The 17,256-nt window shown below is 43.7% G+C and overlaps 1 protein-coding gene across 20 annotated transcripts in view; it reads right to left on the bottom strand.

Annotated features, from left to right (window-relative positions):
• Positions 1-17,256, bottom strand: part of NRCAM (neuronal cell adhesion molecule) — a 275,104-nt gene that overhangs the window by 40,527 nt on the left and 217,321 nt on the right. For 13 of the 20 annotated variants that reach the window (XM_072791582.1, XM_072791592.1, XM_072791586.1 and 10 more), the window contains 8 exons: positions 16,325-16,509; positions 14,750-14,881; positions 7,024-7,167; positions 4,491-4,602; positions 2,908-3,074; positions 2,666-2,813; positions 543-667; positions 61-90 (listed from right to left, as the gene is read on the bottom strand). In XM_072791582.1, coding sequence (XP_072647683.1) covers positions 61-90; positions 543-667; positions 2,666-2,813; positions 2,908-3,074; positions 4,491-4,602; positions 7,024-7,167; positions 14,750-14,881; positions 16,325-16,509 — 1,043 coding nt within the window. The remainder of the gene's footprint in view (positions 1-60; positions 91-542; positions 668-2,665; positions 2,814-2,907; positions 3,075-4,490; positions 4,603-7,023; positions 7,168-14,749; positions 14,882-16,324; positions 16,510-17,256) is intronic. The other 7 variants (XM_072791600.1, XM_072791598.1, XM_072791596.1 and 4 more) reach the window with 1 other exon arrangement.

Consider the following 17,256-nt stretch of genomic DNA (forward strand, 5'->3'; position numbering starts at 1 on the left):
TTTTTGCAAATGTGAACTCATTCAACAGAAAACAGAGAAAGAAGACTCATATTAGTTTACCGTAAATAGGAGCTGGAGTTGGAGTAGGAGCTAGAAAGGACATTAATACAAAGGATTTTAATCAAAATTAGTAATGGAAAGATCTAAGATAGCACAAGAAGACATAGACTGACCGTGATTAAGATTCTAAAACTAAGCTTAGCTGTGGGAGATGGCACTGAGAAACATGCAGTAACAATTTAGCAGGTGGGTAGAGGGGGAGATCCTTCAATTTTAAATAAAAGTACGTGATTCCTCCTGATTTCCTTATAAAAATATCACTAACATGCACAAGCATCATTGTATTCCAGTGCTGCTACCGCAGTATATTTATACTGAAATTACTGCCTCAAAGGCATCTTTCAAAGAAGACAAATGTAGGTATTTAACTCACCTACAAAATTGTAAAGCTCTAACAAGCAGACATATACTATGGACACTTTTCCTTCCGACCTAGCAAGGGTGGCCTAGCAACACTGTGCAGTGTGAGTTCTAGATCTTACCAACGACGCTCAGCACAGCACTGGCCGAAACATTGTCCAGAGTTGTGTTGGCCACACATGTGTAGGTGCCACCGTCGTTGTCCCTTACATCAGCCACCACCAAATGGTCCTTGTCAACAGTGAATCTGTGAAGAAAACAGGTTCAGAGCAGGTGAAATGGACATCCAACCACACATGATGGATGGCTGCTTTGCTGACATGAAAGAAACTCTGTGAATTTGAAAACAAGAGGGAGATGGCAAACATTTGCAGCTCTTTAGAGCTAAAATCCAAAAAATATGTATCACTTTGATCATGATTGAAGCTGAAAAACGATTAGAATGGATTGGAACCTTGGGTTAGAAGGGATGGATGTCAAGGCACCTGGCCCAGTGGCTTTTGAGCATGCTTCTGGAGTTTTCGGGGCTTCCCTGAAGACCAGGGGCATGCAGAGGTGAGGTGGGGGCAGCTGCATCACCCTCACTAGCAGGCTCTCCTGTGGCTTCTGCTGCTAAGAAACATTTGGACGCCACTCAGCCAGCTCCATTTCTAACCTAGTGTATATTTTTAAATAACTTATTATTATTTTTTAATTATTTATTTATTTATTTATTTATTTATTTATTTATTTATTTATCTCTCTATCTATCTATTTATTTATTTATTTGAGACATAGGCAGTGGGAGAAGCAGGCTCCCTGCGGGGAGCCCAATGCAGGACTTTATCCCAGGACCCCGCAATCAAACCCTGAGCCGAAGGCAGACGCTCAACCACTGAGCCACCAGGTGCCCCTAAAATATTTATTATTGACTGTGAAAATTTTGTGCCACTTTTGGCGCATGCATAAACTCTCATGGGGTAAGTAAGTGCAAAGAATAGTATTGACTTTATCAGAAGAGACAAGATGACTTCGATCAACAAGCACCACCAAGAATTCTCTAGAGGTTACTGGCTGGCATGAGAAATTACTCAGTAGGTCAAAAATCCATGTAAATTGGATTCATGCATGATTTTAACAAGGATGCATAAATCATTCACTGTCTTTTCAGGGAATTTCCAAGCTCAAGCTTTAGCCACCTTAACCGGCATTTCTTCCTATTTCCTTCTCTCATTTTTACCAACTCAGATTCCACAAATAAAACCAGCCAGCTGGGGGGCACCTGGGTGGCTCAGTCGGTTAAACATCTGCTTTCAGCTCATGATCCCGGGGTCCGGGGATGGAGCCCCACATCGGGCTCCCTGCTCAGCCCAGAGCCTGCTTCTCCCTCTCCTGCTACCCCTCCCCCTGCTTGTGCTCTCTCACTCACTTTCTCTCAAATAAATAAATAAAATCTTTTATAAAAAAAACCTGGCCAGCTGGAGTTATAGAATTAGATGGAAACCCAGGGTACAGAAGAGAAAGCCACTTTTTTTTTTTTTTTAAAGGAGCCATCCAGCAACAGGCTCTGCTTAGACACACTTGGAAGCAAGCCACACAGAGCATCTCCACCGGCACACGGCATTTCTTCCACCAGGGGCCTCCGTGACAGCTAAGATTCATGTGGGTCAGCTCCATATCAATTCCTTCAAATTGAGGCTTCACATGGAAAATTGGTATGACTTTTCTTTCATTCCAAGCTCAAGGACCACAACACATTTAGGCTCTTTTAAATACTTTACCTGTTTTTTTCTTCTCCCTTCTCTTTCTACTGGCTTTAAGAGAAATCAAAAGAAAATACCCCATCCAAATAAAAGCTGGTGTCCTTTAAAATACCGACAAGGATTTACGCGCACTCTACTGATTAAAGTGATCGCATTTCTGCTCATTTGCAGAATGGTAATGAAAACATCTGTCGAGACTTCACTGTACAAGGTAGCGAACAATGGAAGGCATCCACGCCCTGAAAGGTTTCTCCCATCCTGAATTACACAGGAGACCAACACACAAAGATAGACAGACATTCTCAGGGTCTGATTTCAACAACTCGATACCTTTTTTTAGGTCTGCACATTTTGCAGCAAGGAGAAAATGCACTTTTTTTTTGGAGAGAGCGGATCTCAGAAACTTTGAAAACATCCCCGCTAAGTCACTCCACAGTAAACCTTTAGTTCACAGCAGCTCACAGAGGCAGGGAAGAGAAAGGCAAGAAATGGTCTTCAAATACCTTCCGTCATTGGGCAGCTCACCGTTGTCCTTCAGCCACGTGATGGTGGGGATCAAAGTGTGATCGTGTTTCACTTTGCATTCAAAGGACACCGTGCTCCCTCTTTGCACCACTGCATACTCAGGCTGTTTAATGATCCTCGTGGCATCTAAAAATCAGCTATCGTTACCCATTGCCAAAGCTGAAGAATTTGTTCAAAGTCACGTCATACTTGGAAAAAAACATCATCACCTCTGGCTTACCTTTGACTTCCAAGTGAACTTCATTCTTTGCCACGCCTAATTTATTCCTTGCAACACACGTGTAAGTTCCTGTACTGTCCTTTTGGGCCACGGGAATTTCCAAAGTCCCATTTTCATGTAAAACATAAATATCTTCATGAAGAGCACTGCCTTTGGCTCCTTTGAACCTTCATTGCAGAAATGATCACCGTGGGAATAAAAAAAATCATAATTTGAAATCAGGCATAAAATGCCACATGTGAGGTCAACACATGATGATCTACGTCATAGTATAGATGGAGACATTTGGAATCTGCACAAGACATTTGGAATTACGTGCGTGTAAGTCAGTGGGGTCAGTGTAAGGCAGGATGTTTAAAACTGGAAAATTTAATGAGAAATGGTGCTTGAAGCATTAGGGTGACAATATGAAATACTTGAACAGTAACGTTCTGTATCAGATTCATATTTAATACACACTGGTTATTACAGAGGTTCTAGAAGCTCAATAACTGGTTATTACCCAGTCTATCTCCCCATAGGTGACAAAACAGGAGAAATGAAGACGGAGCTTTTTTGACCTTTTCTTCCTCCTGGGACATATCTGTAAGTCCATCTGCAGGCTATAGTCCTAAAGCCATCTTGATGAGAAGATATTTGATTTGAATTCTAAAGAGTTTTTTGATTCGTATGCATAGGAAAATATCCAGGGAAGAAGAATGATAAAACATGTATGTAAACTACGTGTCCATACAGCTTCCCGCTTGCTGTCAGATAGAAGTGGGGACGGATAAAACCAGCGACTCAAAGTCAACCTAGGCTAAATATTAACTTGGAGACTTCGATTAGGATGCCATTTGCCCAGGCACAGTGTTTCTCCTCTCTCTGGCTAAGGTAGAGACCGTGCTTAATCCTACACCTGGCTTCGTTCTCACGCTGGTTGGGGGAGCCCAGCTCAGTGTCTGCTTGGTCCCTGACTGACTGGCTGACCATCAGTAACAGAATGTTCTAGTTTTCTTTCACTCTGAGCTGCTGCCTATCCTCGCCTTGCGCCCCCTAGCTCACGTTAAAGAAAGCAAGCAAAGGGGATAACCAGTACCTCTACCAGGAGTGGCACTCAACCAGGGATGGTTTAATGTGAAGAGTGAAAGGACATGAGCGAGCTTGGCTGGATCCAAGCTGGAAAGCTCAGGTGGGAGAGTTACCAACAATGAACGTGGGGGGAAAAATTCTCGTTTTGAGCTTCTAGAACCTCTCCTAGACCCTGAAGGATACTTTATGATCGAGGAATGTCCCAGCCACCATTCTTTGTGAAGTCCCAGCTGATGCCCACAGCATTGTAATATACGGCAACCTTAAATTTCTAAAAAAATATACGTCCATACACCTCTGTGCTGGACAAAGGGTGCTGCTGAACGGACTGCACATGGAGGAGTATTTAGCACAGAGCAAGCGGTTACTACACATTTATGAAGGAAATTAGTAATAATAGTATGGTGGAGTCTATACGGTTGGCTCTCTGACTAAATAAAAACTCAACACACAGAGAAATGTGAAGGCTTTAGCAAATGTAAATATTAAAAATGAATAGAGCCATTACTCACCACTCGATGGTAGGCAGAGGAGACCCAAAGAAGGCACAATCTAGCAAAGCCGGCCTGTCTGCAATGACTTGGTAGAGTGTATTTGCAGATGTAAGGATTCGTGGTGGCTCAGCTAAGAAGTTTAGAAAGGTAAAGTACATATTAAAATAAAATCAACATTTAGGCTCAGCATGTATTTTTCTGTATTTGAAGGCCATTTAAGTTCATAGTAAAGCATAACCAATATGTCCCTCTCCTTACATTCTCTAGCAGGTAGGACACCATCAGTCCTCAACAAGTTTTCTCCTTCTGCTTCATATCCCACATCTTTCTCAGGCCCAGTATTTTAGTGACTTATTTATCTATATGTCCTACTATATACTGTGAGTCCCTTGCAGGCAGGGAATGGGGCTTTTATTGTTTTCTTCCCAGAAACTAGGTCAGTATCTGGCATGAAAATAATGGCCGAGTACCTCTTTGTTAAGTGATTGGTCCATCCTAACCCTGGGGTTATGATAGGGGTGGGTGGGTAGGAGTGGGTGGCAAGCACACAAACTGGCAGAAAGGAGCAGAGTGTGGATGACCGAAACACAGAACAAGAAATCAAAACCGCCTCCTAAACATCCAGCAACACTGTAAGTGTGCTCAGCTCTGCATGTGATTTACTGACCTCTATTTCAAATATGAGGGAAAAAATACCAAGTACTGGTTGGCTTCCTGACTTTAATTTCATTTGAGAGGGAGCCTACTACACTTAAAGAGTTGAAATGCAATTCTCTGGCACCACGAAAACAGTTCTCACATAAAATTTTAATAAATCTGATGTTCTGGTGGTTTGGTCCAGTATGAGGCACAGAATGTTCACATAAATCACCCATCTCATGCAGAGGACCTGAATAAAGATTTTTCCAAAGAAGACGTACAGACGGCCAACAGACACATGAAAAGATGCTCAATATCACTCATCATCAGGGAAATGTAAATCAAGACCACAATGAGATATTACTTCATGCCTGTTGGAATGGCTAAAATCAGGAAGATAAGAAACAATAGGTGTTGGCAGGGATGTAGAGAAAAAGGAACCCTTGTGCACTGTTGGTGGGAATGTAAACTAGTGCAGCCACTGTGGAAAACCATCTGGAGGTGACTCAAAACATTAAAAATAGAAATATTGTATGATCCCATAACTCCACTATTGGGAATTGACCCAAGGAAAGCAAAAACACTAACTCAAAGAGATACATACACTCCTGTGTTTGCTGCAGCATTGTTTACAATAGCCAAGAGATGGAAGCAACCTAAGAGGTCGTCAATAGACAAATGAATAAGGAAAATATGATGTGTGTGTGGATGTGCACGAGTGTGTGCATGGGATATTACACAGCCATAAAAAGGATGAGACTGTGCCATTTCAGACAACATGGATGAACCTAGATAGTGTTATGATAAGTCAGATTAGACTGAGAAAGACAAAAACCATATGATCCCATTCCTAGCCCTTAAGTGGAATCTATTTTTTTAATAATAAATTTATTTTTTATTGGTGTTCAATTTACCAACATACAGAATAACACCCAGTGCTCATCCCGTCAAGTGCCCCCCTCAGTGCTCGTCACCCATTCACCCCTACCCCTCGCCCTCCTCCCCTTCCACCACCTCTAGTTCGTTTCCCAGAGTTAGGAGTTTAAGTGGAATCTAAATAAATAAATAAATAAACAAACAAACAAACAAATAAACAAGCCAAAAGCAGGATCAGGGCTATAAATAATGATGGCTGCCAGAGGTGAGGAGGATAAGGAGTTGAGCAAAATGGCTGAAAGGGAGCGGGAAAGACAGGCCTCCAGTTATGGAATGGCTAAGTCCTGGGAGTAGAAAGCAGAGCATAAGGAATGCCGTCAATGATACTGCAATTGTGCTGTATCCCCATTACACTAGGACAGATGGCAGCTTCACTTGTGAGCACGGCATAATGTACACACTTGTCAGATCACTAATTTGTACACCTGAAACTAGTGTAACATCGTGTGTCAACTATATTCAAAAACCAAAACACCAACAATTTCGGAAGATGTTGAGAGTACCACAGTTTTCTAAGCAAATTATTAAGAATAAATAACTCTACATCTGTGATGAGGATAAAGGCCATATATCATGACTGATGATTTCTTTTTTAATAATCAAAGTCCTGGAATTGTTGTTGACCTTCGAGGTTTCTAGGGATGGAATGGCAGTAACATCCAGTTCCTAATAGCAGATTAATGCTCTTTCCCTTTGAGGGTTTGACACTTACCCTTAACCATCTGTGGGTGGAGTCTGACTCTGATTACTTCTACAACGAACAATTTGCCACCATAAAAACTACATTATGCAAGAACACGACGGCCAGAGTACCATACCCTTTAGGGCGAGGTTTGTATCTCACCCATCTTCATATATGCACGCAGCTCCAAGTCCTCTGTGCATCGCACATAGCAGATGCTCGCTGTATTTTTGCTGAGAATGGCGGTCATTAATTGAACTTGCCACATCTTTATTTAATAAGGGGAGAGCTTACCTAGCACGTTTACAAATGCGTTTGCCAGTAAATATCCATATTCGTTAGAGGCATTGCACTGATATACTGCACTTGATCTTTCTTGAACATTTGAAAAAATAATGGTATCGCCATCTATTTTTCTGCTGGGGTCATCAGGAGCAACTGTTTGGGTGTAAAAATACAAAACATATATTTATTTCTCTTTGCTTAAAAGAGGTAAAGTGTGAGGTCTACACTGTAGTAAGTAGAACGAAAGTACACGCTAATTGAGGTGCAGGCAGTTAGAAGGAAACCGAGAACCCAGGCAGAAAGCATAGTTTTCCCTCCTCTGACTTCAGTTATCACTTATCAGCACCTTATGCTCGATGCTCATTCAGTCCTACGTGGATTGCTTCTGTAAAAATGAATGTTATTTTGTGAGATCCGGGGTGGTGGGGTAAAAGCACAGGTTAGGTGAAACAGGAATACAGATTTGGGAAAGCACTGCCTTGCTCACAAAGAAACTGGTTCTTCACAAGGAGGAAAGTTCACTATCGAGAGGAGACAGCAAACGCCAAAAATCTAGAAACCCTCTAGTGCAACCAAACCTGTGCCGTTAACAAGCCTCTTGTTGAATGAAATAGATAAATCAATAACATAAAGAAATATATGGGGCCCATCATTGAATGTGAAAACATTTATTTTCCCATGTCAGAAATTCCTGAGGCGGAGACAGAAACAAATCATGTGAAATTATGTATTTTTCAGCGAAATCTCTCAAGTATTTATTAAAAAAAAAAAAAAAAGGGCAGGGCCAGGACTGTTCCTCACCAAAGTGGAATGGAATGGAACAGGGGGAGTAACATACTATTCGAGAACAGTCCAGGTCATGCCTACCAGTGCATGGAAGCGCTGTGCTCCTGGAGATACATTCCCATCTGTGAGTGCTACACCCCAGGCTGTAACCCTACGGTGCTTTAAGAGCACTTGAAGGGCTGAGGTATCTGCCTCAGCACGCCGATCAAAATCAACACTGCTTAACAGCACCCTTTCTCCCAAATCTCCTCTTGCAACTTGACCCACTTAAGAAGGCTTTGCTTCCATTCCAAATGTGGTACTTTTGTCTTTGATGACAGGAAAAGGATTGTACATCGAAGGCGAATTTATCACGGCATGTAGATGCCTTGATCCCCTGCAAATCTCAAATATTTGGTTCATCTGCAGTGTATTAGCTCACTTTCATACGAGTACACCAAACTCTAGTCATTCAGCCTTGTTTCGGTGCACGGATCCAGAGCTGCCGCTCACCCGCGCTGTATTCCTTTCCTGCGGCTGTTGTAACAAGTTACAGAATTAGTGGCTTAAAACCACCTACATCTGCCGACCGAGAGTTCTGTGTGTGGTGGCTCGACACTCCGATCGCAATCAATAATAGCTGCCTTATAACATCACCTTAGATACTCCAGTCAGTTCGTCCAGTGATAGGATCCTTTGAGTTGGCTTCTTAGCTCCTATCTGCTGTTTGTTTACGACTCTAAACATTACAAAATGCTTTAAGACAACATTCTTCTAACTGGAAGATAAATACAAGTTCTGATTCCTTTAATAGGATACAGATTTCTTCAATTCATGACAGCAGGTGGGGGGAGTGGGGAAGGGGGGTGCACCTGGATGGCTCAGGGTGTGACCCCGGGGTCCTAGGATCGAGTCCTGCTTCGGGTTCCTGCATCTCCCTCTGCCTATGTCTCTGCCTTTCTCTCTGTCTCTCTCATGAATAAATAAATAAAATATTTTAAAAAATACATGACAGCAGAGGACAGAAATGCCATACTGGCCTGCGAAGCAGAGGACAGGTGTGACCAACCGCCAATTACCCTGAGACTGCAGTGTACCCCAGGGCCACCCACGTTCCTTGTCCCAGACCCCAAGTCTAGTATCCCTGGGGCCTTTCTGACTCACTCACTCTCAGTGATGCCCATCCAAGCAAGGCTGATGGAACAGAGCAGGGTTTCTAGCATCTCCTTCTCTGTCAAATTATTATCAGTAGCTTTGAACCCAGGTCGGTGTTGGGCCACTTTGGGGGACTCTTGGCACCCAGCATTCTGATGGTACCTCTGCAGACATGCCAGGCGGTGGAGGCGGGGAGTGCAGTGCTCTGGGAGGACGCCGGGCTGAATCTCTGTAGCTGTGTGAGGACAGCTCCTCACGTTCCTTGAGTATACAGAGCTCTTAAGAGTTATACCACCACATGAGGTCTAATGGGTATAGAGCTCCAGGTTTGCAAGATGAGAAAGTTCCAGAGATCTATTCAACATTGATATGAATATATGTAACCCTGCTGAACTGTACACTTAAAAATGAGCGAGATGGTAAATTTTATGTTATGCATTCTTTATTTTTGAACTAAAATAAAAATCCACCACTTGGATGACCAGCTCCACTAATGAAGCCAGTAGAACAATCTTCCCTCAGTGGAGACTCATGAATCACAATACAAACCATTTTAAGAAGCTTTTAAATATCCCACCCTTGCATTTTTTTTCTTGCTACCAATTCCTTTTGATGTTATTCTTTACCTGAAAGGCATTGGATTGAATCTGTCTTATTGCTGCTTAATGGAGCAGTCTTCAAATATTTATCTTTTGGCAGGGTGTTTAGGAATAAAATAAACCCTTCAGGTAAGTGTGGTGAATAAGCTAATTTCTCTCCATGGGGGCCTGGGCTACATTTTCCTTACGCGCTTTAACTAAAGAAACAAACAAACCCAGGAACTGTCACAGTGACATATGGAGGCTCAGTTGGGATCGGACAAAGAAAAAAAAATTCACTGGTGTAGAGCTATTGGAAGCGCTTGGATTCTGTGTGCTGGTAGGAGTAAACTGTCCAGCCACCAAACCCCAGTTATTCAAAGGAATAATGATTGCCGCTGGGAATAAGCAACTCTGTTTGCTATAAATGAACAACGGGGAAAGAAATCTGAGCATGGAGTCCTCACCAACGATTTAAAGCTCCAAAGGTAAGGTTCAGAACTGGGGTGATAGCCTTCTAACAATACATTCTTCTATTCTAACTGTCCGGACACAGCTGGCCAAACTGAGAAATGCTTCCAACATTCAGATAATAAGAATAATTAGTGCCACCTTGTATGTCTAGAGGGCTATCAATTTAAAAAACATGTTTATATCTATGGTATAATACTTTTATTCCAGAAAGAACTTTGTGCAACGGGTTAACTGGGAAGTGTGTGTGCTGTAAAGGAAAGGTAGAGACTGCAGCACCCAGCGGTTTAACATGAGATGAATGCTCTGATTTTCCAAGGCAGGCTACTTTATAAACACCTCCTTGAAATCTGATGGACGCCTGGGTGGCTCAGTGGTGGAGCGCCTGCCTTCGGCTCAGGGCGTGATCCTGGGGTCCCAGGATTGAGTCCCACATCAGGCTCCCTGCATAGAGCCTGCATCTCCCTCTGCCTGTGTCTCTGCCTCTCTCTCTTTCTGTGTCTCTCATGAATAAATAAATAAAATCTAAAAAAAAAAAAAATAGAAATCTGAACATTTGGCCACGATGTAGAACACATCTCTGGGTGCAGAGACGAATTTTCCTTCACCACTTATTCCATCCCCCATAAAGGGATGCCAATGGAGCTCTTTACTTTGGAGAAAGGGCAGAGGGGAGAGGCCCTGGTGAGTCTTGGGGATATCCCAGACAATGCCTCCAACCTCCTGGCTGCTTATCACGTGTTCCTGGCTTTCAAGCTCTCTCTCTGATGTCAGCCAAATATGTAATTGTGGCAGCAGGAGATCTGTCTATCCTCGGCTCCTTTGTTCCTTCCCTCCTCATCCCTTAGGGAAAAAGGTATCTTTCAACCTAACCATGGTGCGATCTTACACCAGCTCCAGGTAGAAGAATCTGACATCTACCAACACTCCAATAGGGGACCTTAATTAAAGATCTAAGAATTTTAGGCTCTCTGTCACCTCTTAGCATAGGGACAGGATTCGGTGTCCATGGCCTTGGCCTTGCACATTTTCTTCCTGGTCCTGGGTTCTACTTCCACACCCTCCCAGACACTGCGGGTCTCAGAGTAAAGTCAAAGGTCTCTGCAGCTGTGTTCTTTTTCCCGACTCCCAGAGGTTATTTTAAAAATGTTTTTGGTAATTTTAGGCAAGTTCCATATTTAATCACTGTGTTTTGCTTCAAGGAAAATTTAGTCACCTGGCTACGTCTTGGGGCGGGGGTGGGGGGCACCGCGGAACAGAGCTTTGGAAGAATCTGCGGTTGGACCCCAGACACTTGAGCTAACTCTTCCAGTTTTGTAGGACAGTTGATTCCAGGTCTGAGATGCTGTCACAAATGAGTCATGCTGGACTCTGTTACCAAAGTGCTGGCTTAATCCCTCCCTCTCCTTGCCGTCCCCTGGCCACCCTGCTTCTCCGCCGTCCCCACTGCTCCATCGCTGCTGGACGCATCTGCGGGGTGCACAGCTCGGCAAGCTGCAGATGAGAAACGAGCCCATCCCCCGTGTCTAGAGTGCCCCCCAAAACTCAACCATAATTCTGTTTAGGGGTCTCCAGATTCACAGGCTAATTATCAAACAGGATGGAAAGGAGGAGAGGCACAAAACTCTTCTAACTTCTAGCAACTTTTTGACAGATGTCTTCCTCATTTACTTCTTCTGTTGGATCAGGGGAGGTCAACGAGGTGGAGGCAGGTAGGGTTCCCTCTGAACTTAGCTAGTCAAGGCTCAGCAGAGTCTGTAGGTGGATCAGCTGCTGAGGGTCACGGGGTGCAGAGCGGGGTGGCCCTGCGGTATCACCGCGCAGAGAGCTACGAGGGTCCTCACCAGGTGCCTCAAGTTCATCATCTGTTAGTAATGAGATCCCACGCAGTGACCCATGACCTTTCAGCCTGGCCACCAGATGTGGAGGAAGCCACCATTCATGACATTTCATGTCACCTCGGCATAAACGTGCGGCGCCTGCTCCCGACACCACGTGGCAGGCTGGCAGGCCTGGGTCCTGGCTTTGCTGCCGTGCTGCGTGGCATTCCTCTCCTTGCTCAGGGGCATGCCAGAGGTCCAGGGCCCCGGGGTGCGTGGGCACTCTAGCATTCTGAGCCCCCCTTTGCTCAGCTTCTTGCTGTCCCTCCAGGGGACCCTTGATGCATACTTTTAGGCTGGAAGAAACGAACTAATTTGGAACCTGGTTTGGGAGAGTATCATCATGCTTTCTGCTTGGGACCTAATCAGATGATTTGGGAATAGAGGAGAGAGGCCCTAACTTGTATCCAGGACCGCTGGCCTGCACCTCCCCTCTCTGCAGGCAGGCCCTTCTCAGTCGATCCTCCCTGCAGATATTTCATTTAAAGGGGAGTGTTTATGACTCCATGTCAAGGCCCTTAATACTACCAGAGCGACAAGGCTCCCTGACAGGCACTGCCCATGCCGGGTTTGGATGGACCATGAGCCTAGTGGGTCACGATGGAAGATCAGCTTCATTATCTAACCTGTGCATGTTCTTGTGTCGCAGACCCTCTATCTCAATTTCCCCTGTTTCTGACTGCATTCTGGGGCAGAGTCGGCGTAGAGGGGTAGAGGTGGGGGCTGGGAGATGGGGGGGCGAGATGGGCAGCCCCTCCCACCATCTCTCCCCCTGAGGCCAGATCTCAGGTGTGCATTAACCTTCTCTAAAGGGCACAGAACATGGCGGCCTGGGTAGCTCAGCCGTTTAGCGTCACCTTCAGCCCAGGGCGTAATCCTGGAGACCCTGGGTCGAGTCCCACGTCAGGGTCCCTGCATGGAGCCTGCTTCTCCCTCTCTCTCTCTCTGTGTCTCTCATAAATCAATCAATCAATCAATCAATCAGTCAATCAAGGGCACAGAACCTCCAAGCTGTGAAACGTGCTGCTGCAGTGCTGAGCATTCTCTGCCCTTTACTGCCATCCTGTATGCGTTCCTGGGAAAATCAGGTATTGCACCATAAAACTTCTTTACGGTCTGGGCCATACTCCTCTTTTCTCAGTTTCCTCTCACAGCAACAGCTTCCCAATGCACAACCACAAAGTCCTCTCTGTGCTTCTTCCTGGTCCCCATCATGGTCAAAACTGGGAGTGGAAGTACCCAAGCCCCAATTGTGGGCCTCTTTAGGATCTGTATTCTCCCAGAAACATATTTCCTGTTACAGTAAACACAGACTGCCTGTTCTAGAGTATCTGACAACTATTGTGTAGCACAACACAAACAAATTTCTGATAAAAATCACAGAGCTGGGAGCCCTAACTTGGTCTAGACCCCGGGGGTGGGGGTGGGGGGTGAGACCCATGGACCGAGCCACTTAAATCCTGCCAGCAGTTCTCCGATCCCGTCCTAAGGTGGAGACTATTTCAGCAAAGTCAGCCTAACGGACCTTTCGGTTATGGAAAATTAGAGCCCCTTTTTGATTCCGGCTTGGAGGCCACAAGGAGTGAAGCCGCTCTACTTCAGAAGCCTGACGGTTGTCTTTATTGTGAGTTGACACTATCTCGGCCAATTATTAGGTTATTGGCTAGAGGTGGTCCTGAGTCTGGGTTTTAAACAAAAGCTGATTTTCTCTCTCTTTCTCTCTAAGAGAAGGTATAAATCCCAAGGAGGGGAACATGTGCAGAGATGCTCCTGCCAACAGCAGCTGGCGGTGGGTGAGGCCAAGACAAAAGCAGAGCTAGCGGGGTGCTGTCCCTTTGGCATCTGGTCTGGAAGCAGGGACGGGCTATATGTTTTGTCTTGTTTTGTTTTGTCCTAATCCTCAAACGTTCTACTACTACCCTCAAGCCTTTAGCTAGGTTTTGTAAAACTGGTCTTTGCTGTGATTTAGAAGATAAATGGACAGGCCTGTGGCCACACTTTGGGGGACTGTTCTGGGCAGTGTGGGGCAGGCTAGAGAAACTGGCTGAGAGGGACAGTGGTCTGGGGATGGTGGCGGAAGAGGTGGCTCAAGGTGATCTCAGCATACCTGGGGAGGGATAACTAATCAAGGACTGAGGGTCCTGCATACCAGCATGATCAGAGGATGCGTTCTTCTCTGGGCATTAAATGGGGCGGTGACCCCTGAAGACCTGAGAACTTGGGAATCGCTCTGCTGTGCTTAGGGTTGGAACCTCTTGGGGAGCCTGAGTGGCTCTGTCGCTGAAGCATCTGCCTTCACTCAGGTCATGATCCCAGGGTCCTGGGCTCAGAGGAGAGCCTGACCCACGTCAGGCTCCCTGCTCAGAGGAGAGCCTGCTTCTCCCTCTCCCTCTGCTCCTCCCCCTGCCTGTGCTCTCTCTCTGTCAAATAAATAAATAAAATCTTTAAAAAAAAAAAAAAGAGAAAGGGATGAAACCTCTTTAAATTACAAGCCACGAGCTCTACCCTTAGCCTCCCCAACACGCGTCTCCTCCAACTCCTGTGAGGTTTCCACAACACACTTGTTGATGTTTTGAACAGAGAAGATAATCTGAACTCTCCAGTAATGTTTATTTCTGACCCTGTCATCCTTTCTGGAACCCATGTAAAAAATGGGAAACATGGCCAAATCCAAATAACACATACCATCATGTTCAGAACACCAACTATTCAGTCCTAAGGAATACCTAGAGGTAATAAAATAAACATCCAAAGGCAATCTGGTGCCTATTTTTAACTTACACACGGCTTCCTCACTCATTACCAGTTATTTCATACCCATTTGTCCCCTGCTAAAATGTAGCTATGCTCTGAAAATATAGACGGAGCCCCATCAAGGAAACTTACTTTCTATTGGGACTCCATTCGATAACCAGCTAATTCTGGGTTTGGGATTGCCATTAGCTCTGCAGATCAATGTCCCATCTTCTCCTGGGGACAGCACAAGATTTTGAGGTGCCATGATCCAGTATGGAGCCGCTTTATTAAAGAAAGGAAAAAAACCACAAACATTTGAATCATACAAGTGTTTTAGAAAATTCAAGATATTGAACTATTTTAATAATAAAGGTAAGTATTTTGCAAAACATCTGTTGGCTTCATTTTTTAGGAGTGAATACATTTATAAGTGATGCCTCAAAGAACATTTCAGATTTTTAAAAGAATGTTTAAATAATAATATTAATACCACTATGTATTATTTCTAGGCCCCTTTGATACAAATACCATCTTGTTTTGCATTAAATTAATCAGATGTTTAAAAGGTAACAGATTTCACTAAGGTTGTAGAGCAATTTATAGGAACAGATAGGGCTAAGAAACACAAATTTAAATTCTGAGCCCTGCAGGATACACATAATTATAAAACTAGGAAACAAGTTAAAAAAGTTTGCATGTTTGAGAAGTTGCAAAATTAGTATAGAGAATTCCCATGAGTCCTTCTGTCTCTAATGTCACCTTATATAGCGATGGTACAGTTATCAAAACAAGAAATTATTAGAAATGGTTCAATACCATTTGCTAAGCTACATCCTAATAGGATTTCCCCAGCTCTTTATCCAATGCCTTCTTTCTGTCCCAGGACCCTGTCCTGGATACCACCTCCTGTTTACTTATCCCATCTCCTTTCTGATTTCTTCTAATTGGGCAATTTCGTGATCTTTCCTTGCCTTTCATGACCTTGACGCTTTTAAAGAGTGCCCATTGGTCATTCTGTAGAACATCTTTCAACTTGGGTTTGTCTGATTTTATCTCATGATTACACTGAGGTTTTGAGTGATGGATCCTTCTTACTGCATCATTTCAGGGAGTACATGATACCAACATGACTTATTACTGCTTACGCTAACCTTGAACACTTGGTTAGGGTAACATCTGTCAGGTTTCTCCTCTGCAAAGTTGCTATTTACCTGCTTTCCATAATCTGTTCATTAGAAATGAGTCACTAAGTCCTGGCCATACTCAAGGGTAGGGAAATTCAGCACCATCTCCCTCCCAGAGGAATGGTAAAGAATTTGTGGGCCTTATGTTAAACCTGCTTCCATAATTAATTTTTGGAGTGTGTGTGTGAGAAGAAATATTTTGAGGCTAAGGGGATACCCTGTTTTTCCTTAAAGTTTCATCCATCTTTCATCACTGGCTTTCGCCTGCAGCAGGTATAACTGCAGGATTTTAATAGTGATTTTCGATTTCCCTCATTCTTTCTACAGCTATTAATTGGAATTCTTCTATGAGAAAGATTTGAGGAATTGAATTTTAACCTGATTTAGATGCACTCTAAATAGTAATGAGAAGGGATCAAGCATCAAGAATGTTGATATAAATTTACACTTATTTTTGAAGAATATAATCAAAGGCATATTTAATTGAAGATTCACGACTTCTCATGAAGGCAAGAGCCATATATTTGAAACAGCTGTATACCTTTAACTGTGACAGTAATGGTATGATGGATAGCTCCCAAGGCGTTTTTAGCTATACACTGGTAATTTCCAGAGTCTGCTTCTGAAACCTGAATGATCTGCAGAGTTTTCTTGAAGTTCCTATAAAATGTCCGGTTGATGGGCAGTGTTCCATCTTCTTTTATCCAGTAAATAATTGGGGTAGGCCTGATAAGATAAATAATTGATAGTGTAAAAAAGAAGCTCACCTAACTGCTTTTGAGGGCGAATTTCCATGCAAGTTGGTAACAGATTCTTTGTATAAAGATCAAGAGAAATATAAAGACATTGTAACTAGCATCGCACTTTTATAAATAATGCTCAAAACCCCATATTTAAGTCTGTAAGCTAACACTGTCACATAAGTGGCACCATGCTAATACACGGCACACCATGAACTTTGACTTCGCTGAGGCAATGAGCATGCTGGCATAAGTGACTTTACTGAAGGGACCTCATTATGTTCTTCAAAGTTTCTGGGTGAGACACTCTTGGAAAATGTTACATGAAGGAGTATATCAATCAAAAGGATTACTACAGGGATGCCTGGGTGGCTCAGTCAGTTAAGCATCTGCCCTTAGCTCAGGTCCTGATCCCAAGGTCCTGGGATCAAGCCTTACATCAGGCTTCCTGCTCAGCAGGGAAACCTACTTCTTCCTCTCTTCCTCCCCTCACCCATGCTTGTGCATGCGCTCTCTCTCTGAAATAAATAAAATCTTAAAAAAAATTTTTTTAAAGGATTACTAGGATATTAATGATACTGAGGGGTTTATCAGCTAGAGTTAAAAATGCAGAGAAAGAGCTTATACACATTATTTGTGCCCATGACCTTTTATACACACTTCCCTATTAAATATAAGAAATTTGATCTAGGGACTTTAGCAGATTTTCACGTGGGTAAAATAAAAATCCATT

This window comes from Canis lupus, chromosome 21 (assembly GCF_048164855.1).
Source record: "Canis lupus baileyi chromosome 21, mCanLup2.hap1, whole genome shotgun sequence".
Taxonomy (NCBI): Eukaryota; Metazoa; Chordata; class Mammalia; order Carnivora; family Canidae; genus Canis; species Canis lupus.